This window comes from Diceros bicornis, chromosome 39 (assembly GCF_020826845.1).
Source record: "Diceros bicornis minor isolate mBicDic1 chromosome 39, mDicBic1.mat.cur, whole genome shotgun sequence".
Lineage (NCBI taxonomy): Eukaryota > Metazoa > Chordata > Mammalia > Perissodactyla > Rhinocerotidae > Diceros > Diceros bicornis.
The window spans coordinates 14,845,322-14,869,595 of record NC_080778.1 but is presented as its reverse complement, the minus strand read 5'-3'; the positions used below and the strand labels follow the sequence as shown (position 1 = coordinate 14,869,595).

The following is a 24,274-nucleotide window of genomic DNA, read 5'->3' as shown; positions in this document are numbered from 1 at the left end:
GTGTTTGTCTGGGCTGGAGTATTTATCTGGGTGTGGATTGCCTGGTCATAAGATATGTGCATTTTTAACTTTTTAGATATTCCCAAATTGCTTTCAAAGTGTCCCACTTATAATCCCTCCTGCAATATATAAAATTTTTAGTTCTCTGCAAACTGGAAGGTGTTTTGGTCTACTATTTTAGAATATCAGAAATATTTCTATCTGTTTTTTTTCCTTTTTTTGGTAAGGAATATTGGCCCTGAGCTAACATCTGTTGCCAATCTTCCTCTTTTTGCTTGAGGAAGGTTGTCCCTGAGCTAACATCTGTGCCAGTCTTCCTCTATTTTGTAGGTGGGACTCTGCCACAGCATGGCTTGATGAGTGGTGTGTAGGTCGGTGCCTGGGATCCAAACCTGCAAACCCCAGGCCACCAAAGCGGAGCGCGCAAACTTATACACTACACCACTGTGCCAGCCCCCCAGTTTACATTCATATCATTTTTTTATTTTTCCTTTTATTCCTTTTCCTTACATGTCCTCTGATACTCAAGTATTTCTAAATTCATCATGAATATACTATATAATTCAGCACATTTTAACTCCTGCTTGAATGACTTCTCCCTTGTTATTATAGTTTATATTTTCATTTTTCCATTAACAATGTTATGATTATGGGCCGGCCCCATGGTGTAGTGATTGAGTTCGGAGAGTTCCACTTTGGCAGCCTGGGTTCACAGGTTTGGATCCCAGGCACAGACCTACACTATACATCAGCCACGCTGTGGTGGTGACCCACATGTAAAGCAGAGGAAGATTGGCAACAGATATTAGCTCAGAGCTAATCTTCCTCCGCAAAAAAAAAATTATGATTATTATTGCTATTTACCAATAGGTAATTACATTTAGTGACACATTTTATCAATTTCTATGATCACCTTTGTTTCCTTTATGACATATCTCCTCACTGGATTCACTTTTCTTTTTGCTAGAGTACCTCCTTTAACAGTTCTTTTATTGAAGGTTTGTAGGTAGTAAATTCTCTTAGCCTTTGTGTATATTGTAATATATTTATTTAGCCCTCAAAAGTGAATTATGGTTTAGATGAGTATAAAATTATTTCCACCTGGCACTTTGAACACTTTGATCATCTGTCTTCTAGCATCTATTGTATTGAGGAGATTTCTGCTATCAGTCTGACAGTCATCTATCTTTTCACTCTTTTAAAATGTATTTATCATCCTTGGTATTCCATGGTCTTATTACAGTGTATCTAGTTATGAATTTATTTTTATTTATACTGCTCAATCCTCAGAATGAACTTTTGATCAGATAATTTGTATCCTTTTTCAAGCATGGAAAATTAGCAGAGATATTCAAATAGTGCTTTCCTGCAATTTTCCTCATTCTCTTCTTTTGGGAGTACTATTAAATACATATTAGTTCCTTTTTCTTAATTTTTAATCTGCTTATCTCTCTGTGCCATGTGTGTCCTGTATAAATTTTTCGATTTACTAATACTCTATTTGAAAGTGTCCAATGTTGAACTTATGCCATCCATTGAGCTTCCTATCTCAAAATAAATTTTCTTTTCTAATACTTCTAAATTTTTTCAAACCCCACTTATATTTTACACTTTTTCATTTGTGCTTGATTTTCCTTCAAAATATTTTAAAAGATTCTTTGAGCTTCGTACTTAAATTTTTCTACCAGGCTTTTAAAAATTGATTTCATGTACAATAAAGTTATCTTCTAATTTTTTATTCCATAGTCTGTCTTTCTTAGCATTCTTCAATCTATTTTAGGATTTAAGTTTACTGAATCTCTCTCTCTCCCTGTCCTCTGTTGTGCTCATGAGACCCTCTTTAGCAGTTTGGGGGTTGCCTCCACTTGGTGTGGAATCTGTCCTACAATCATGTCCTGAGGCAATAGTGGAGAATCTTCCATATCCTGGGGCTAATCTAGCTGGTGACTGGGTTCAGTTCCTGGTTTTGACCCCATGTCCTCCCTTCCTAGGCCCTCAGGTGGCTAATTGTGTAACCCTAGACAGTGGTTTGGCAACTGTTTTTTCTTTTTATCTTTAGCCTCTTTCACAAGTGGGGGAGCCCCCACTTACCCTCATCATCAAGAAGTGAACAATTCAGCAATTCCACTGGTGAGTACTTATCCAAAGAAAACAAAAACACTAATTCAAAGAGATATATGCACCTTTATGTTCATTGCAGTATTATTTGCAATAACCAAGATATGGGAGCAATCTAAGTGTCCATCGGATAGATGAACGGATAAAGAAGATGTGGTGTATATATAGACAATGGAATATTAGCCATAAAAAGGAATGAAATCTTGCCATTTGCAACAAGATGGATGGACCTAGAGGGTATTATGTTAAGTGAAATGTCAGACAAAGACAAATACCACGTGATTTCACGTATATATGGAATCTAAAAAACAAAGCTAAACAGAAACAAACTCATAGATACAGGAAATAAACTAGTGGATACCAGAGTGGGGAGGATTAGGGAGGGCAGGTGAAATAGGTGAAGGAGATTAAGAGATATAAATTTCCAGTTATAAAACAAATAAGTCATGGGGATGTAATGTACAGCATAGGGAATATAGTCAATAGTATTGTAATAACTTTGGTGACAGATGGTAACTAGATTTATCAGGGTGCTCATTTCATAGTGTATATAAATATCAAATCATTATGATGTACACCTAAAACTAGTAGGGTACTATATGTCAATTACTCTTCAAATAAAAAAAGAGACCAGGCCTAGGGGGAAAAAAAAAAGTGAACGTTGCTCTCCTCACGTTTAGTGGAGCATTTCTACCCTTTTAACCTGGAGCAGAGGCAAACTACTTCCTGCCTCCAGACGAGGTGCCGGTCTGGCCCATAGCTTTGGGCGTGCTTGCTGCTTTTCATTTCTGACCCACAGAGATGGTTACCTTGTTTTTGAGCCTAGCCATACATTTTTGGTTTTCTGTGTTTCTCTTTGTCTTTCATTGCTCTATGTTTGCAGCAGAGCGGAGTGTCGAAGTGTGAGCTCACAGGACCATTATCGAACAGAAGCCAGTCATCTCATTTATAAGATTCCATCTTAAGATCATAATCCAAATTATAAGCGAGTTTCTTCCCATAGGAGCCTCAATATACCACCGAGACATCTGTCCATTTCCTCTCCTGGCAGCTTAAACTCTTTTTTATTCTGAAGAAATGTCAGGTACTTTAACACATTCATACTTTTGAAGTCTTTACTCTTTTCCCTCATTTTTCACCTGGTTAAATCTGGCTCATCCTTTCAGACCCCAGCCAAATGCCACCTCCCATGAAGGCTTCTCTGACTTTTGAAGGCAGTTAGCTCTTATAAGAATCTTATATTCACTCAGTGTTATTTATTTGTAGTCGCTGTAATAATTGATTTATATTATCTCCCAAAGATCTTCATGGTAGGTACTATTTTTATCTTCCTTTTCACAAATGAGGAACTTCATCTCGGTCTGGTTAAGTAACTTCCCCACAGATCACACATATATAATAGCAGAGTAAATAAATCCCAGGACTGGGACCTAGGCCAGCAGGACTCAGATTCAGGAGCCTATTGTTTAACTCTACGTTATTCTGCTTCTTCTGTCTTCTTTATTACCACAGTGTTTTGCTGATGCCTCCGAAATGGATATTATAATTTATATGTTTATATATCTGCATGATACGTACATGGTGGTAACACTATCCACCCAACAGTCCAACCCAGAACCTGTGAGTAATCTCAGATAGGCCTTTTCCCCTTTCCCACACCTCTACTCAATCACTTCCTCTGTTCATGTCACTTTTTAGCTTATCAAATCTCTTTTATCAGCTCTGTAGCTTAATGACTACAACTCTGTTTGGATTCAATAACTGGCCAAGACTTTAAGACAGAATTGATGTTCTTAAACATGTCATGACTTCAAAATCTAGCACCTAGCCCAATGCCTGACACATAGGGAGCATTTAATAAATAGTTACCAAAAGGTTAACTATGTCATATCAATTTGTATTTCCTATGATGCCTTACTGATAGTCACTGGCACAAGTGGAGATTTACCAAATATCTGGAAAGCCATCAACCGCTTGATTACTCAGAGCTAAAAATGCCTCCACTAATGAATAACATCAGCAGAGTTAAACAACATAAAAGTTGCTCCAACATTTTTCTTACCCCCAAAGCAGCACATACATAGAGAAAAGCCCCTGGGATTGACTGACACTGAATTTGCACCCACCTGGAGAGTTGACCTTTGGTATTTCCTTGAAGTTAAAATGGACTTGTGTTGAATAAACCTCTAGTTCTAGCTAAAGTACTGTTTCCTCAAAAAACACAGTAGCTTTCTCCAGCATCCTGTTTTAACCATATCCTCCAAATACTAAGAATCTGGAACCCAAGAAATAGGAACGCATGGAGCGGAGGAGGGGGACTGGGGAGAGGGACAGAAGTTGTCCAGTGGTAGCTAACAAGCCCCTACCCAGGAATCTATTCCCCAGACAGCTGTCATGCACTTCCGCACTTGAAGTCCAGTTGGGACAGCAAATATGTTAAGCAGCCGCCTGAGTTTGATCTGTGTGTCAGGCTTATGCACAGCAGCGTTGACACAGCCATTTCAGCATAGAGTTATGCTAATGTAGCCTAAAAATCGAGTTGCCAAAATTTCAGTTCTTTTTAGTTGATGAAAAATTTGAAAAAGAAATTCCTCACTTCGTCCCTGAATATCACCAGATCTCTTAGACACACACCACAAGCACAGAGATGGAGTGAAGGTCAGGGCAGGTTTCCACAGGGACCAGAATCATGTGGGCTGGGCTGTTCACTGCACACAGTACACACACAAAGACCAGGAAATACATGTTCTGTGAGTAATGAATGCAGAGCTCTCTTGTGAAGTACACAGCAATTACCCATCTGCTGTTAGATTGACCGTCCCACAGACGGCAGTCCAGGCAACAGCGGATAACCCAACCACAGTGCCAGAAGCAAATGTCCATTCGCATTCAGGGAGCTTGTCCTCGTTGGCATGAAAACTGAGCAAAGGAACCGTGATTTACATGCAGAGACTACTGTTTCAGAAAAAGTTTTCACTCAACATTTTATTTTCAGGCAGTATTTAATGAAAGAATTTTATTTAAAAGAATTCTTAAGAAAACACTGTCATAAAGTTTTGATCTAAGATAATTCTGACATTTCTTCCCCACCAGAGCCATCCCTGAAAGCAAAACGTCTCAGAAGCTTTAGGTAAAAGAATTATGTACAACAGTAAAGACACGATTCCCTCTGAAGCCTTGTCACATTCCCTCTGAGCCCTGTCATCTTTAAATTAAGGCTGTTTTCCTTTCTTACTTTAAACATTGTTACTAAAATCTGAGATGAAAGAAATTTCTTAGTCAAGCCTTTAAGATTCATATAGGCTAGTAGTTATTTATTTGTTTATTTATTATCTCTCTATTTATTTATTTTAGTGAGAAATTAATCATAAAATAAAACTAAGCAATACTGATTTAGTGTATAATATTTTGTTACCACCCCAGCGATGCACGGAAAGCCTCATAAATATCAAGGACTACATAAATAGATTCTTAGAGATGTTTAGGGATTGTACCAAATCTAATCATTATGTTGAAGATTTCCCAGCAATCTATGACCCAGATCCTAAGAGTGGCAATGCTAATTCTTTCTTTCAAGCCACAATTCGGTAAATTCTGGCTTTTTTTTATTCACCTACCAGTTATGGCACAATTACTTGGTGCCAAAGACCAGAGATTTCATGGTAAGTAGGCTGTCACACAGCTTCCAGGCAAACAGAGAAGATAGAGAATTGAATGAGGATAATAGGGTCTGCACATAAGTGCTATGATGTATCATAGCACTTATCCGGAACTGGGGATTCAGGGAATCCCCATAGCACTTACCCGGAACTGGGGATTCAGGGAAGGCACCCCGTGAGTCTATAAAAACAAAGACCTGAAAGATGAAGACCTGAGCGTAAGAGAATCTGATACAGGGATGCAGGTATGGTCCAGTGGGCATCGACCACAGACCGTGGGGGAATAACCACATTCACAGTGTCAAAGTCACACCACGCAGGGCCTTGTGTGTTATGTTTGAAAGTGTGAAGTTTATCTGAAAGCCCATAAGAAGCCATTGCACAGATGTCAGGGGGTGAGTGGCATCATCAAGTTTGCATTTAGGAACATTCTGGCTGTTGCGTGGCAAGTGGATTGGAGAGGGCAGGTACAGAGGCAAACAGCCCAGTGAGCAGAGGGAAGGGCAAGTGTGTGTCTGTGAAGATGGAGACATATTTCAGAGGTAAAACCAACAGAACTTGGTGAGTTAATACTTCTAGTTCTATATGAAACTTGAGCTTTGAAAATTCTGCTGTTTCCCTTCAGGGGAGAGAAAATACTATCAGATAACAAACAACTCAGCTTAACAAAAGAGAACAATGCTGTTCTACCACACACGTAATAAAACTTCAAATGCTTAGAATCTACTTCCTTGAGCAGTTTTATTAGCATCATTTACCAAACCAACCCTCAAGGATAACTCTCAGGTCAGGATCAACAAAAGTGCCCTAAAATTGTTGCCCTTCCCCCACCACATGGTAAGCTCCTCATCTCGATACCCCAGTGCCAAGCAGAGTGCTCAGCACATACAGCTCAATAAACCTTAGTTTAGTGGAAATGAATTGTAATTCAGGATCTGATTAGGTCAAATGTGCCAAGCCTACTGAAACTACCTAGCATAAAAATAGGTCTCCTGTGCTACATTTTATTTAGAGAACAAATGACAGCAGAAAATTGAACTAATTCTCTGAACGGAAAGGTAAAGTAGGGTAACCACTGAAAAGCAGCTGGAAGAAATGCTTAAGAGAGACTTTAAGCAGTACCATTGTGATGCTGATGGCTGTGAGATAAAAGGAACCCGTAAATAGACACACAAGGAGATCTGGGCTGATTGAGTCTAGGAGGGGAGGATGGCTCACGAAATGAGAAAGACCATAAGTAGCTAGAAGTCCCACCAATAAGAACAGAATCCACTTGTGCCCAGGTCCAAGGGGAATCAGGTTACATGTTACAGCAGTAACGGCTCTAGATTGGGAATTATATGGACGATACGTCTTTGTATGGATGATAATCTTTTGAGAATATGGATGGATGGATTCTTATATGGATGATAGTCTTTTGGTAATCACATCTGCAATCTTTGTTCCAATATCCAGGGTTATATTTTTTTTAAGATGTAGAGATTTTAACTTGTTTCAAGTCACAATTAAATCTCCAGTTCTTACCTAATACAGTGGCTGATACGTGATGGAGTCCAGAGTAATCGGTGAACATCAAATGAATGTTTCAATGAATTTATTAATTTAAAGTGCTTAGGTACTCTCTTATTATCCTAATTTCTATTTCTTCTTAAGCATATAAGATGACCTCCTTCCAGTTGGAAGACTACGTTCTTTCAGTGGAAAAGGTGAAGCTATGTAGGAAATAAACACTGCATCACTGTTCTCAAAGATCCAAAAATTCTAATTCTTCCTTTTCATTTCTTTGTTCCATATAACACATACACATGTGCTTATAATCATATGCATTTTTTCTTTTTAAAATTTATCATAAACTTTGGGTACTCTGAACCTCAGTCTTCCTGACCCTACTTTTACAGATCTGTGATGTCCATTTGTTTTTCCCCTTGACCACAGGAGCCTCCTTTAACATCCTGTACTTATGTCTTTATATCTAATTCTAGAAAAGTCTCCCACTGAGGCCACATTTATTCTCTTAGTTGTTTCTCTTCTTTATCTTCATCGTGATTATTCATGTTTTTATTATCGAACACCATCCACCCATTCATGCCAAGGGATCACGCTTTCCTTTTCTGCAAGTTTTAGATGGTGAATTTCTTAGGATATAACTGACTATGATTTGTGTTTTCATTTTTAGTTTTCTGCAGTCCTGTCTCCCAAAGTTTCCACTATATTTCATCACTAGCAAGCTTTTCCTCCTCATTTAGAATTAGCATCAGAATTAAAGTGCTCGCATTGCCTTCTCTATTTCTGGGATATGAAAGTGTTAACAAAGCAAGCAGAGAATTAATCAGCTGCCCTGATTTTTAGTAAGGTGTCCCTTCCAGGAGCTGTCTAGTTCACTCAATTTCTCCGTTACTATTACTACAACCTGACTTGACATCCATTTTCTAATTTTCATCAGAAAATCATTGTCCGTTTACTATCTGGCAGGAAGTCTATACTATATTCTCTCAACACCCCACTTCTATTTTGCTTTCGGCTCAACTCCAAAAAGTCTACCCTATGGACCCATCATGAGGTCATTAGATTTGCCAAAAGATACACACCACACAATCCCACACTACCCTACATCCCCTTCTATTAGATATGCCATGTTACTTGTATCAACTTAATTTTTCCTGCATAAGTTTCCTCGTCTAATAGAGATAATATACTTGCTCAATTGCCTTACCCAATTTATGCAAATTTATGGCGATAAAATTATTTTTAAAGGGACTTACAATTTCAGTACAATAATTAACAGAATTTTTCCCATAGAGGTTGCATGAGAGGTTGCCCTAGTACCATAGTTAACTTAAAATACAGAGATAGTTTGTGTACAGTACATTAAAATCATGATTATGTTTCTTGATCTTTAAAAGTAAATCCTAGGAGTCTTAAACAAATGCTTGGTGATCACTAGAAACCCTTGAAACCTAACAAGAGGATCATTTAATTCCATTGTGGCTAATGAAATGGAGGGCAATAAATAGCTAGCGAAACTTAAAATCGACTTGTCTATTTTTTTACTCGCTTATCAAACTGGTGATTAATATCTAAAGTCCCAGGTGTTCCAAATAGTACTTACAGGAACATTGCCATCAGTAGCCATATATGATGTCAAAAGGGCAGAAACAAAAGCTAGAAGAGAAAAAAGATTTTCAGTTAAAGGTGAGATTCAAATGTTCGTAAAAGCATATATCTCTTTGATGCAGGGAAAGGCATTTCTGTTTTGACTGATGAATTTCACCATAAAAGCAATTCATTAAATGGCCTTTTATGCAGAACTCAATAAGCCAACTATTTAAAAATGAGTTTATAAAATAAGCCAGAATTTCATCTGCACATTTGTCAGTATTCTTTCAAGTCTAGAGCAAGACATGTGTACTATTTACATACTTTATATTGTATTATATATAAACATACATCTTTGAAAAGTGAAGATATTTTCCTCTTCATGATGAACAATGCAGAGTAAGATGTGGAAATATTTGATCCATTGCTATTATTCTGATGGAATTAACTAAACAATTTCAAAAATGTAACTAAGCCCTCTGCCTCAGAAGTCCCAACTTTAATATGAAGATGAGCCTTTTTGATGTATTGCACTTTGTAGTGGATTACCTGAAAAACAAGACACTCTGTGGTTTCAAGAAAAGGAGATGAAAACAAAAAGAAAAAAATCTCATATTTTCAGACTGTGACAAGCAAGAAACTTGTTAAACATCTACAAGCCACTGAAACTCTCCCCAAAGCAGAGAGCCTTTCAATGTCTTCCCAGCGACACCACAAATACAGATCCATACTCCAGGTGACTTTATTTCTTATACCAATGGTTCCCAAATTTTGAAGAATGGATACCCCTTTTTAAATGTCAAAAATGCCATATTTATACTACATAGATATTAATAAAATATTTATTTGTAAAATGCCAAAGAGAAAAACCACAATAAAAAAAGACTGATAAATTTAATTATTTAATTTTACCTTATTTATTAAAAAAAAAATGCTAAAACCTAAATAAAAAAATCAAATCACAAGCTGGTGAAAATATTTGCAATATATACTTACTATATAAGAATCATAATATAAAAGAGTTCTGAAACACCAATAAGAAAATAACGATAGATAACATGTGAAGGAAAATCCATTTTAAATTTTCAAAATTGGCACACACAAAAAATATTAAGTGACAGAAGCCAAGTTTGGTGGAGGTATGTTGAAAAGAATAATTTGTTGTTGTTGGGATGTCAAATTATTACAGCCTTGCTGGAGGGCAATTTATCAAGACGATGATGATGATGATGATGATGATGACAATGACAATCACAATGGTCACTGACATTTGCTGAGTTGTTACTACGTGTCATCAACTACACTAAGCACGACCATAGCAAACACACAGAGTTTTACAACATATCCTTAATGAAAAAGTAGTAAAAAACATGGGCAGTGTGACCCCATTCATTTTCTATCTAAAAATATAGGTTTATATACATACAACTCATACATCAATGCATTGGGGGAGAAAGTCTGAAGATATTTACAGCAAAATGTGTGCAGTAATTATCTATGAGAGTTGGAATAACCAGTAATTTATTTTTTATTCCTCTATGTATTTATTTTCTACAGTAAGTATTTATTTATAAAATAAAAATGTTCAGATAAATGCTATAAATATTTTATTGACTCTTTATAGCAATGCATTTTTAGTATCCATTGATTGAGTGAACACATAATGAACAAAAGCTAGTTTGAATTCAGCAGTGCTTTTAGGTAAAGAAGATTATAGAACTTGTAGGAGTTAAGAGCAAAGCTTTGGATTGGTCTGGACTGGATTTAAGTCCCAGCTTGGCAATTTACTGTGTAATCTTGAGCAAATAACTGATGTTTTGGGGCCTCAAGACTGTCTTCTGTGAAATGGGGCTAATAATAGTATTTCCTTCTTAGGGTCAGACAAGAATTAAGTGAGAAAATATCTCTATAAGGATCATAATAGAGCCTAATATAATAAATGCTCAATAAATTGCTTTTTGTCATAAGATATATTCATTCCTTAGGCAAGCATTTATTAAAGGTCAGCTATATACACCCTTTAAATATGATACATAGCATCACTGTGTAACCTTTCCTGACTCTATCCAGATGGCTAATCGGCTCCTCCTCTGTAATAATATAATTGCTAAATTTCTTGCATTTATTAAGCAGTTATTATATGCCCAGCAATTGATGATTTTCATGTATCATATCATATGATTGTTAGAACTACCTTATGAATAATCTACTATTGTTAGTCCCATGTGCTAGATGAGGTAATTTAGGCAATTTAGAGGCGGAGGCTAGTAAATGGATATTTCCAAATACAAACCCAGATTACAGAGCCCGCGCTCTTAACCACCATGGTACCACCCTGGCTCCCCCAAAGTCTCCCACAGGACGTTGTTCATAACTAACTCCTCAATGGCCACGGTATTGTATCATGATGCTGTGAACAGGTCCCCTTGATTGGACAATGAGAACGTCAAAGGTACAGGCTAAGACCCAGTCTTCTTCATGCCCCAGAGCCTAGCCCAGTGAAGCGCACAACATAGGCAAGAGTTGTCAAAATGATTTTTAAACTAATATATCTCACTCTCAGAAATTTTACTATTGCAGTAGAATTCTGAATCCCTTCACTCAGCCAGTTTTCTAATAGTAAAACAAGCACAGAATTGACAGGAGATGATGGAAGACAAAGGGAAAAAATTCATCTCTAATTCTTCCCCTAAGCATTGGGATTTGTTGACAATACACTGCTCTAGTCAGTGATATTAAGCTTTCCTTGGATCTTGGGAATATTTCTCTTGTACATATTGTACCTCTTTACCTCCTAACTATCTCTCTAGTGTGTCCACTCTGTCTGTACCCATTGCTACCACCCTAGTCCAAGGCACAAGCACCTGTCTCTTGGACCACTGCAGGAACATCCTAGCTGATGTCCCAGCTTTCCTTCTTTCCCAGAGTGATGTTTTTTCAATGTACATTTGACTATTTATCTCTTTCCTTAAATGTCCACAATGGCCATTGGTCTTGAGATAAAGACCAAAATCATGAAAATCTCCTACAAGGAAGGCTTTGTACCTGGCCTCTGCCTCATCTCCAGCCCCATCTTGGATCATTTCCATGTATCTTTCTTCCCATCTCCCTGACTCACTGGCTTTTTTTTTTTTTGACTCCTTAAACAGGTTTCTACCAATCTTAGAACTTTGTGCATGCTCTTCATCAACAGCCGCCACCCAAGATGGCTTATATCATCTAATCTTTCAGCCCTCAGACCAAACATCATTTAGTCAAGAAAGCTGTCCCTTTCTTATTCTTATCTTTATGAAAGATCAATCCCCTTTTATGTTCTCTCATAGCACCTTATCAATTATTCATAGACATTCTCATAATTGAACATCTGAATTATTAATTTTGCAATTGGCTCTTTAACATCTGAATCCCCACTATAGTATAATCTACCTGAGGGCAGGCACTGTGTCTTATCTTGTTCAGTTGTTTACTGCTATATCCTCAGTCTTTGTACACAGGTGATTCAATAGACATTTGTTGAGTAAACAAATTAAAAATACAAACAATAAAAGCACTAAACTCTAGATAAATTTCCATAAAGAAAACCTATGAATTCCAAATTTTTTGTTCCTTGGAATATTGCTGTCATGAATATCCCATTAGAAATCTCCTTCTCCATCTGCAGGATATGGAAATGAAACTGTTGATGTCAGACTTCCCTGAGTCAAAGAGCAAATGGGAGCCAGCCCTGATGGCCTACTGTTTAAAGTTCGGCATGCTCCGCTTTGGTGGCCTGGGTTCGGTTCCCAGGTGCAGAACTACACCACTTGTCTGTCATTAGCCATGCTGTGGTGGCGGCTCACATAGAAGAACTAGAAGGACTTACAACTATGTACTGGGGCTTTCAGGAGGGGAAAAAAAAGAGAGAGGAAGATTGGCAACAGGTGTTAGCTCAGGGTGAATCTTTCCCAGCAAAAAAAAAAAAAAAAAAAAAGAAATATAGAATCAGTGGTTCAGGCTGGGAGGAATAGGAGAGGGGACCTAGGGATAGTGTACCTTGGTGGAGGCTTTGTGTGTGTATTCACTTAATGATTTTGGAGTTTCGATACTTTATTTCTTGAAGTAGTTGACATATGTGAAATCTAAAATTTCACCAAAATGGTTCAAAGACAATCTGGGACAGAAGGATCATCAAAACAATCTAAGCTCAACTCTTGTTTCTTGTCTTCCGTACAAAGCACATAGCCATAATCTGGAGGAATTAGGAAGTGAAATGGTGGTCATGGAGACTCATGTCAATACATTTGCTTTTTGTTTGGACAATGAGACCCACCTCAGCTAACCATGTTATAGAGCACACGGTATCCATATATTGATAAGCTAAATATGTAGGTCCAAGATTTTGATAAAAATATGTATAAAGCACACAATAAAAGCAGCTTATGACAAATAATAATGATGCTGGCACCGTGCTTTGAAAGTAATAATTTTTCCATATTCCCAACACTTTCTGAGAATATCAGTGTAAGGAAAGTGCCTAGAACTGAAAGAGTTTAAGGAAGAAGTAGTAGTTATTTGATATTGTCTTGATAAAGGATTTTTGCTTAATTCCTAGGAATTAAAAATGCATAAGACCCTAATGGCAGGGTAACAAATAACTTTCACAAATCAAGAGATTTTCAATTCTCTGCTATCAAGAAAATTAAAGAAAAATCTATTTTAATTGTCTGTTAATCATTAAAAGTAGTTGTGATAGACCACCATCTGGTATTTGGCACATACGTGGAAGGAGTTCAAGAAATGCTCCATTCCCGTCTATTTATTTATGTGAAAAATAGTTTTCAGTGCTTACATATATAAAAGCCAATATAGGATTAAAATTGTTTCTGAACTCTCTTTCATTCTGGCAATAAATAATATTCATCCATTTATAATAGGGGAAAGGCCTAATTAAACAAAGCATTTTCAATAAAAATATTTACCTCATATATTAATCATTATTTGTCAAAACGTGTAACATATTCATGTTGTTTGTTAAATTATGTACCAATAGTAATTATAATGATAACTCACTCTAAATGAAATCTTTTATGGCTTAAAGAATTATGTCACCCAAAAAATTTCAAATGAATTTCAATTTTATTACGTATTTTTTTTTGCTGAAATGTATGATAGAATTATCAATAAAAGTTTTTCAAGCATAAAAATATTATATAATTGGATAAAAATCCATGGGATAATGGAATGAAAATAAAAGTTCCAGGAAAAAAACAGAACAATGTAAAATTTAAAACTCAAAACATTACATTTTTAAAAAAATAATGAGACATATCAAATCTCTGTGGTATTGCATAGGTTTATAGTTAAAGAGAAATATAACTTTTTTTACTATTAAGATTTGTAATATGCCAGAAATTACATTTTTTGCAACTATTTCAACGTATGATAAAAGCTTTACGTGGCAATTTAAAGTGTAAGGGAGTACATAGAGTTTGTAAATTATTTTGTGGGTATACAACCAAAAAAAATATTTTAAAACTACTGCACACACATGGATTAGGGTCAAACAGATTCCACTCTGCCACTTGTTAAATGTGGAAACTTATGAAAATCACTTATTTTCCCTGAATAGCAGATACCTCATCCGTTAAACAGAAATAATAAAAACCAACTCATAGGGTTTTTGGGAGAATTAAATAAAATATCATATGGAAAACATGTAGGGCACAATGCATCTCAATAAGTGGTAGCAATTACCTAGAATGGGAGCAATTATCTGGAAATAGCTTTGTTATAGAAAGCTATTCTTCGTAATGGAATTAGCACAACTAAAGAGTTTGAGCAAGTGTGATAACAGGTTTCATCAAATAAAATAGCTTTCACCCTTCAAGGTTAATTAAACTGCCTAACCTACTCTCCTAAAGACATTTTTGGTACCTTGTTTCAGAGTTTAAGGGAATAGTTTTCTCAGTGTATTCGAGACAGTTATCTTCTTTAAAGAACAATTCCTCAACAAACCACAACATGAGATTTTGCCAAATCTCATTATCTAGCCAAATCTATTATCTCATCATGAGATCATTAATATATTTTTAAGTTTTAGAAATAAAATATATTTCTGATAAAGTCTGTAACTAAAAAGTGGAAAACACATTTCATTATCAAATGAATAATAAAGTAAATTTCAAAAAAGAGATTTTCCTTGACAAATTCTGGTTGTTATGAACTGAATGTTTGTGTCCCCCAAAATTTGTATATTGAAATCTAATTCCCAGTGTGATGGTATTTGAATGTGGGGCTTTGGGAAGGTAATTAGGTCATAAGGGTACAGCTCTCGTAAACGGGATTAGTGCCTTACAAGAAGAGGTCAGAGAGCTAGCCCACTCTCTTTCCACCATACGAAGATACAAGGAGAAATCAGTCGTCTGCAACCCAGAAGAGGGCTCCCACCAGAACCTGGCTATGTTGGCACCATGATTTTGGACTTCCAGCCTCCAGAAGTGTGAGAAATAAATTCCTGTTGTTGATAAGCCACCCAGTTTATGGTATTTTGTTACAGCAGCCCAAGCTAAGACACTGGTGAAGAATCATTCCATTTTGTTTTAGGCACAAACAAAATGCAATTTATTCTAGCAATGTATTTTAGAAACTGTTTGGTAAGTTGGTTATAGTTATTTGGACTCTGGTCCTGTGTCATTTTAAAACTAGAAAATAAACGAATAATATAAATATGTAACAAATACTCTCTTGATAAAGAAGGCAGTTGCTAGTATAAGTGGTACTTTTTTTTAAGAACTAAGAAAAAAATTCACTAAAGGGAGATATAGGTTCAACTGCTCCAAAAGTAACTGTCTTGATTATTCCTCAATAAACATTATAATCTTTAGGATGATGCAGCAAAATAAGCCCCAGGCCTAATGTTTTAAAGATTTTTCCAAAAAGACAATTCATTATGATTTAGAGATGATTTTCCAATTGAAATAAACTATGGGCTAAGTTTATTTTCTTTTTCACAGAGCCATAAGTGAAAACAACATAACTCTGAACTCAAATTTTACAAACCCATAGATGAATTTATAATATGCTTATCCTTTAAAATTACAATGCTAGCATTTGACAAGACATTCTCAGAGCAATAAATGGATTTATAGGAAGTCCATGAAGGTAGGCAAGCAACGTGCATTATTCTTAACCAAGAAACTAGAGCTAAAGAGGAAACAGAAAACACTGGTCATTCTAGAGGCAGAAGTCTCCATCATCAAAAAGCCTGTAATACATGTGGCAATAAAGTGCAAGCTTAACTCACAATAAGAACTGTCTGTCAGCAAGCATCTTCTGTTAAATGATAGTCCATCACAGCAATGCCACGGGAAGCAGGAGAGAAAATTCATCTCTGCTCACACAATATAGGAGCAGAGGACATGAAATAATCCATTAGTTTGGCCAATTAGCAGGAGATCTCGTTAAGGCAGAGCAGGAGAGAGGAAGCAAAATGCAAGGTGACCTCCCCATGAACACATGTTCGGTGATGTAGGGGACGGGGGTGGTCTCGAGTTGTTAACTTTGTCCAGGAAATTTATGAAAAGGAAAAACGGCTTTATCCAAATTCTTTCAAACTTGTTTCATTTTAATTTAAGCTCTGTTGTTATTCTGAATCCAATCCATTTCCTACATGCTTTAAAAAAATCCTCATTCTTTCTTTCTCGATCATCTATTTTCTCTTTTTTATTGTTAACTTTTCCACTCATTTCGCTGCATTTCTTTTCTGCCGCCTCTCCACTCTGAGGATGAACTGACAGATGGTTTTAAGAGCCACAGCTTTTTTTAAACAGAAACTCTGATGATTAAAATTATTTTCAACACCACTAAAATACTGTGATACATCATCGGAGGAGATTGGCTCTTCCCTACTTTTTCTTCTTGCATTCCCACATAAGCTGTCAGTCTTGACAATCAAGGCTTCAACATAAAAATCCACAAATCTCAGGGGGGAGAGAACCCTTCTTTCAGCCAATAATGTCAATCTCTGCTCCCACAGGATCATTTTACCATAGTAACAAGCAGGTGGCAAACTGGAAGAGATCTGGAACAATCTGCCATGTTTACCTCTTGGAAGAACCTGCACCAAACGCAAATGGCTGTTGGCCATGCCCCTCATGGAGGAACAAAGCTCCCTCGTGTCTCTGGACTGTAGGAGTCTCATGCCCTTCTGTGGGCCTCCAGAACCAGAAACATCAAAGATTATGGTCTGCACCCCAGCATGCCCTTAGGGCTTGGGCAAGCACGAGGGGTTCTATCCATCCCCCTCCAGGGCCATAGCGGGGCCCCGCCCATGGGCGCCCTGTTCCTCTTGCTCCCAATTGAGGCTCTTTCCCTTCACCAGCATGTGGGGTCGACCAGATGCCCAAAGAGCGCCAGGATTCATCTCTAATGAGATTAGTTCTGTTTCCACAATTGTCTGAAATTCCAAGATGCCAGCCCGGTGAGTGATTGCTCCTACCAACCCTCCACAATCAGGCTAGCATGCTGACTTTTCGCTATTCAAATTATTTCCTTAGGCAGGGGCCCCGCAAAACATATTTGCACATACACCCCCCAACACACACACATGCACACACACAAACACATGCTAGCAGCAGCCTTGTGACCAATGCAGATAAAACCTTCATGGTACCTGCCTCCTCTCCTAGGCCAGCAACAAATCCAAGGAACTTCTAGGAGCTAGTCATTCTAACATCCAAACTAACTGTGTGCTTAGGTCCAATTTAAGAGATTTGTGATGGAAACCCAAGGAGCCTCCTCAAAGGTTTGTACTAGTCCCAAGATACTACGTCATGTAGAAAAAATGCTCCAGGCCTACCATGAGGCCACAGGAAGCTTTGGTAGCCCCTAAGCAAAGTAGCAATTATTAGGTCCACTACAGTCTGTCCCATAAGCGCATCCTCGTTCCCTACAATGGCAGACCCTAAGTAACAACACCTGATTCCTAAGTTCACTTCACTCCAGCCTGTGGAGTGAGAGCAGATACAGTGCTCTAAACTGGGCCAGACAGAAAGGCAAATGGCGTTTCTGCAATCTGCATCCCTAAATTTCTCCACATGAATAAAAATCTATTTTCTCTCTATGGAAAATAGTATATTTTTCTGCTTGTGAAATCCAGACCTTGTGCACCCTCCTCTGAGGCAGCCAATCACCTTAACTCAGGTTTGCCAAACAACCTTCCACGGAACACTTCTTCCACCAAAGTGAATAGGTATACCCTGTGTGGCCGTGGTCTCTGCCATGGGACCATTGCTGGCTGGAAGGAAGCCAGGAAAAGAAAAACTATTATAAAAGATGCCTGCTGGGGCCGGCCCCGTGGCTTAGCGGTTAAGTGCGCGCGCTCCGCTACTGGCGGCCCGGGGTTCGGATCCCGGGCGCGCACCCACGCACCGCTTCTCCAGCCACGCTGAGGCCGCGTCCCACATACAGCAACTAGAAGGATGTGCAACTATGACATACAACTATCTACTGGGGCTTTGGGGAAAAAAAAAAAGGAGGAGGATTGGCAATAGGTGTTAGCTCAGGGCCAGTCTTCCTCAGCAAAAAGAGGAGGATTAGCATGGATGTTAGCTCAGGGCTCATCTTCCTCACAAAAAAATAAATAAAAAATAAAACTGTTTAAAAAAAAAAAAAGCTGCCTGCTGTTTGCACCCGGTGCTCTAGAGTTGGAGCCAAAGTTCCTCTTTGTCTGGCCAGCTCTTTCATTGGGAAATATTACTTTCATGGGCCTTATGAATCTGCAGTGGTAGCTCCCAGGGCCCCGTCAGACAGGAGAGGTAGAGACCCTGGGGAGCTGCACTGTTCCCCGTACTAATGGGAAAGGCTGCCTTTATCAAGGGCACGGTGACCTCTCTTGCAGGCTCTGATAATGATATTTGGCAGAATTATTACACACTGTTTTCAGCCTTCACAGTGGCTCTATAAAGTACTATTACCTATACTTTTACAACTGAAGAAACTGACATACAGAGTAAGTAGCCTAAGTAGTTTACACAGCTATCGAGTGATTAAGCGAGAATTTGAATTGAGGTCTTTAGACTCCAAGGCAGGGCCCTTTGGACATTAGCAGTGTTGTCTCTTATAACGTCTTTGCCTGTTCAACTTCTCCGTAGCAGCATGCTTAATTTTTCCGAAAACAGTAAATCTCAGTACATGCTTACAGAATGAATGAGTCCAATAATTGTTGTAGACACTCCGGGCCAGGCATACAGTAGGCACTTAATGAATATCTGTTGACTTATATTGACCCTGCCTCTACTCTAAGACAAGTTGGAGTGGGTAAACTATTTACCAAATTTGGACAATTCAGAAGGGGCTTTACGTGACTCATAGGAATTGGTACCTTGTACCCAAAGGGTTCCATGGGGGACCACAGATCAGCTGCCACTGGGTAATTGTGAAGGGTCTCATCAGCAAGAATATAGGTCCTAGAGAGAGACATTGAAGAGTCAAATGCAGCTTGTTTTGGTATTGAGCATCCTTGCCAAGGCTTCATTCAGAAATAATGTGGGCTGATTTCCTGGTCAGAATCCTAAACGGGCAGCTATTGAATCTAAGGCTTCTATTCGTATCAGCCTGCCAACAACCCTTGTGCAAGTACCTGAATTTTGCATCTGCTGACAATTCTAGGTAAATATCTCCGAAACTTCTAAAGCAAGAGTGAGAGATACAGCCAAGACGTATATATTCATTCTTTAGGAAGAACTGTTAAATTAATGCTATCCTTAAATACCCCAAAATTGAGACATTTATTGACAGAATCCAAGTGAACTATTGCCTCCAGAAATAGATTCACTTGCTCTGGAATCATGTTATGTATGCAAAGAGACACCTAGTGGGCAAACATGTAAGTACACTATTTGGCTTGAAACCAAAGACTGAAACATCCTTTGGACGCCCTTAATTGACATTCTTCTGATTTCAACAGAGCATTTTTTAAACTGCTAGAATTGTAAACCCAGAAATCTAAGTTTTACAAAAGAATATTTTGTGTTTATTTATAAACGAAGTTTTCTCTCTTTGGTTTTTTAATTAGACTATCTTACTGCATGAACTCTTGAGAGGTAATATAAAAATTACAGAGTAGGTTGTAATTGGCCAGACACTTCAGTTCGCCTTTCCCTGAACACATATGTGCTTATTTTTTTTTTGTTTGTTTCCATCCCTTTATAGACTTTGCATGTAAGATTTTCCATTTGTCTTTGGGTTGTTTTAGTCTTGCCTTTAATTAGGTAAAGCCAAACACTTTTTTTTTTCCAGCCAGCTTCCTGTGGCCCGCCCACTGTCTTCATTTTGCACCCCCTTTCTCTCTGACACCTCACCTACACACTGTTCACACCTATCTCCTCACATTCAACTTACTTATGCACCTGCCACCCTCCCACTGCCCTAGATAACTTCGTCTAACCTCAAAAGTAAAAGTCTGTCATCACAAAAAATAAGGAATCGTCTATTTTTTTCTTTACTCCATAGTACTGAAATTTGGTTCTGTCAAAAGTTTAGAGTAGAAATTGTTTTTTAATTAAATAGATATGTTTAATTGCAATTTATATGACCTCATGGACTCAAACTCCTAGAATTTTAGATCTGAAAGAGGAACACTTGATCTAGGGGAAGACACATGACATTTACAAAGTCCAGTTACTCTGAGACTGCCATGCTGTAAAAAGCCAAGCCATGTAGATAGGCCCAAGATAATGAAGCTCCATGTGGAGAAGGAGATACCAAGGGACACCAAGGCTCCAGACATGTGGATGACAAGTGATCTTGGAAGCAGATCCTCCTGTCCCAACCACACCAGCTGAAACCACGTGGATCAGAGATCTACTACCAAGCCAAGCCCTTCCCAAATTCCTGCCGTGAGCAAAACAAAGAGGTGATCCTTACTTCCTCCATCACATATTTGATGGTGAAATTTTGAAATCTTTTCCTTTGATATTAGGAATAAACGAAAGTGCTCATTATCATTCAAAAACATTGTATGAGAAGTGCTTGTAAAAAATTAGTGACAGTTAAAATGATCAAAAAATAAGAAATCGGCTGTCAATATTTTCAGATGATATGATTTTACATGTGGAAAACATCTATACATGAATTATTAAAACTAAAAAGTGGAGATAGAAGGACTGCTAGATACAAGGGCAATATGTAAAGATCAGTAACATTTCCACATACCAGCAACAAAGAGCATGAAAATATAATTATTAAGAAGATACATATATAACAACATCATAAAATTTCAAACACATTCGAATAAATCCAACAGACACGTAATACTTCTACGAAGAAATGTATAAAATGTTATTGAAAGAAATTAAACAAGACCTAAATAAACGAAAGGATATATCATGTTTATTAATTGGAAGACTAGAGATTACAAAGATGAATATAGTTAGTACTTTTTGTTTTGCTGTTAACTTTATTATTCTACAGTCATGAGGATATTATCCTATCTCTTCTTCTAGAACTTCTGTTGTTTTGCCTTTCATATTGGATCTACAATCTACATGCAATTGATTTTTGATTATAGTTTCAAATAAAGGTCAAGTTTCATTTTTTAAATTCATAACCAATTGCCTTGGTATCATTTATTGAAAATACTGTCATTTCCTCATTGGCTGTAACCATACAAGAAAAAGCTTGATAAGTTGGAACACACTAAAATTAAAAATATCCATTCACTGAAAGACATTAGGGATTATAAAAGCAAGCAACTGAATGAGAAAAAATATGTGCAACACGTACAACCTAGACAAGGCTATATTCCAGAACATATAAAGAATGTAAATCAATAAGAAACAGGCAGAAAACCTGAGAGAAAAATGAGAAGAGACTTAACAGCCATTTCGAAAAGGAGGATATCAATTAGCCAATATACATATGAAAAGGTGGTTAACTTCATTAACAATCAGGGAAATGCTTGTCAAAACTGCGAAGAAACATCATTCAACACCCACCAAAATCATGAAATTTTAAAATACTGAAATACAAAGTGTCGGCAACATTGTGGAGCCAATGAAAACTCTCAGACACTGCTGCTGGGAGTGTAAATTAGGGCAGCAGTTTGGAAAACTGTTTGGCAACATCTGCTAAAGCTTATTACATATGCACAGTCTATGACCGATCAATTTCATTCTTAGATGTACATGCAGCAGACATGCATGCACATGTACACTGAAAACATGCATAAGAATGTTTCTAGCAGCTTTATTAATGATAGCCCAAATGTTAAAAACAACCCAAATGTCCATGAACAGGAAAATGGATAAATAAATTGTGGGATAGTCATACAATGAAATACTACTTAGCGTTAAAAAGGGAAAAACTACTTATACCTACAGTCACATAATATTGAGAGAAATAGGCCAGACCCAAAAGAATATAAACTATATGACTCTGTTTATGTAAAATAATGAAACAGGCAAAACTAGACCATAGTGTTTAGTGAAGTACACTTGGGTCATAAAATTATAAAGTACTGCAAGGAAGTAATGACCACAAATGGCAGGAGAGTGGTTACCTTTGGAGAGAGAGCAGGGATTATTTATTGGAAGGGTTATAAGAAGGGATTCTGGGGTCTCGACAGTATTCTATTTCTTGACTCAAGTAGTAACTACAAGAATTTATGCTTTGCAATAAATCATGAAGCTATTCAAATTTGTTTTTTGCACTGATGCATAATGTATGCTATATTTAACATAATGTACGCTATATTTCAAAATAAAAGTTATTTTAAAAAGCGAGACCTAGCAATATGTTATCTAAAAGAAGAAAACCAGAAAAAAAAGATGGAAACAGATATCCAGGCAAACATAAACCGAAAGAAAGCTGGGTTGACAATTTTAATATCTGAAAATATAAAATTCATAGTAAATATACATAATAGAGAAGGAGGTTATGAAGAGATTACAAAAATTAAAGCCAGAAAATATAACCTTCATAAACATATAAATATATTGCCTCAAAATATATCAAGCAACCACAACTCAAAACTAGAAAGAGAAGTAAATAATTCGGTAATAATAATTGAAGATTATAGCAAACATCTCACAGAAATCAACGGCTTAAGATGACAATAAGTAAACAGAGATGCAGATGACACAAATGACACAAATTAGTAAATTCAGATACACAGAACTCTATACCTGAGAAACAGAGAATACATACTCATTTCCAACACACATGGTATATTATCAAAAATTGACAAAGTACCATATTACAGAGGAAGCCTTGATAAATTTAACAGCATCAGTTTGACACAGATTATGTTCTCTGACGATAATGCATTAATTATAGAAATTAATAATGAAAACAAAGCTTTAAAAAGTCTATACGTCTGGAAATTAAATCTCACACTACTAAAAAAATTTTGAATTCAGAAGGAAATCAAAGGAGAAACATTTGGAATTTATCACAATTGAAAACACTGCAAGTTAGAATCTTTAGGGTACATTTTAGTACATAGACTAAAGCATTTTTAGAGGAAAATTTATACTTTAAATACATTTATCAAAAAACAAGAAGGAATGAAAACAAATAAGCTAAGAGCTCAGCACAGGAAATTAGAAAAATAGCCCAATAGCCAACCCAAGGAAGAAATAGTAATAATAAAGGCAGAAATCAATGAAATAGAAAAATATAGAGAAATGAATAAAGTCAAAGCTAGTTATTTGAACAAAATTAATAAAAATAGAACTCCAGCAAAACTGATTAAGGGAGAAAAATAGATAGAAATAAAAACTTGTAAGTTACAGCTCTTAAATTGCCAATTATTGAGCCTAAAACTGTGAACTTCAAAAATTTCATTTGGGTGCATATAAACAGTTAAGAAGAAATCTAATATAGAGAGATTGCCTGATAATCCATCTTGCAACCCTGATCACCTGAAAGAAATAAAATATTCTTTGCCCAAGTCTAACTTATTTTTTCATACTTTGTTCACTGGGAATAAAAATCTAATTGAAATTGAAATAAATTATTCAGGAAATCAGAGAAAATTCCGTTCCACACAATTTTTTTCAGAGAAAATTGCCTAACATTTAAAGACTATTATAACATATAAAGACAATTATATACACTCAAAATTCAAAATCAAACAAATTGGGGGGGAGGGGAAAATTACTGTCAGGTTTCAGAGCCCACTGCTTTCTTCCACCTACTAATCGTATTCCCTTTTAATACAGACCCCCATTTCTCAATGCTCATCAGAAGGATCTTTTATTGGAGATTTACTAATTTTTGTCTGACCAGCTCTTTTTCCTTCAAGGAATTTCCTCTTCCCTCCTGTGACACTGTCAATCATATGGTCCCACCTCCCCAACACAGTAGCAAGCATATGGCTTATATTGGCCAATCATGCATACATTCATCAAATATGCATTGTC

General features: G+C 36.9%; 1 protein-coding gene across 4 annotated transcripts in view; it reads right to left on the bottom strand.

Moving 5' to 3' along the window:
- Positions 1-24,274, bottom strand: part of IPCEF1 (interaction protein for cytohesin exchange factors 1) — a 164,913-nt gene that overhangs the window by 79,764 nt on the left and 60,875 nt on the right. For all 4 annotated transcript variants that reach the window (XM_058534112.1, XM_058534115.1, XM_058534114.1 and 1 more), the window contains one exon: positions 8,887-8,939. In XM_058534112.1, coding sequence (XP_058390095.1) covers positions 8,887-8,910 — 24 coding nt within the window. In that variant the 5' untranslated portion in view covers positions 8,911-8,939. The remainder of the gene's footprint in view (positions 1-8,886; positions 8,940-24,274) is intronic.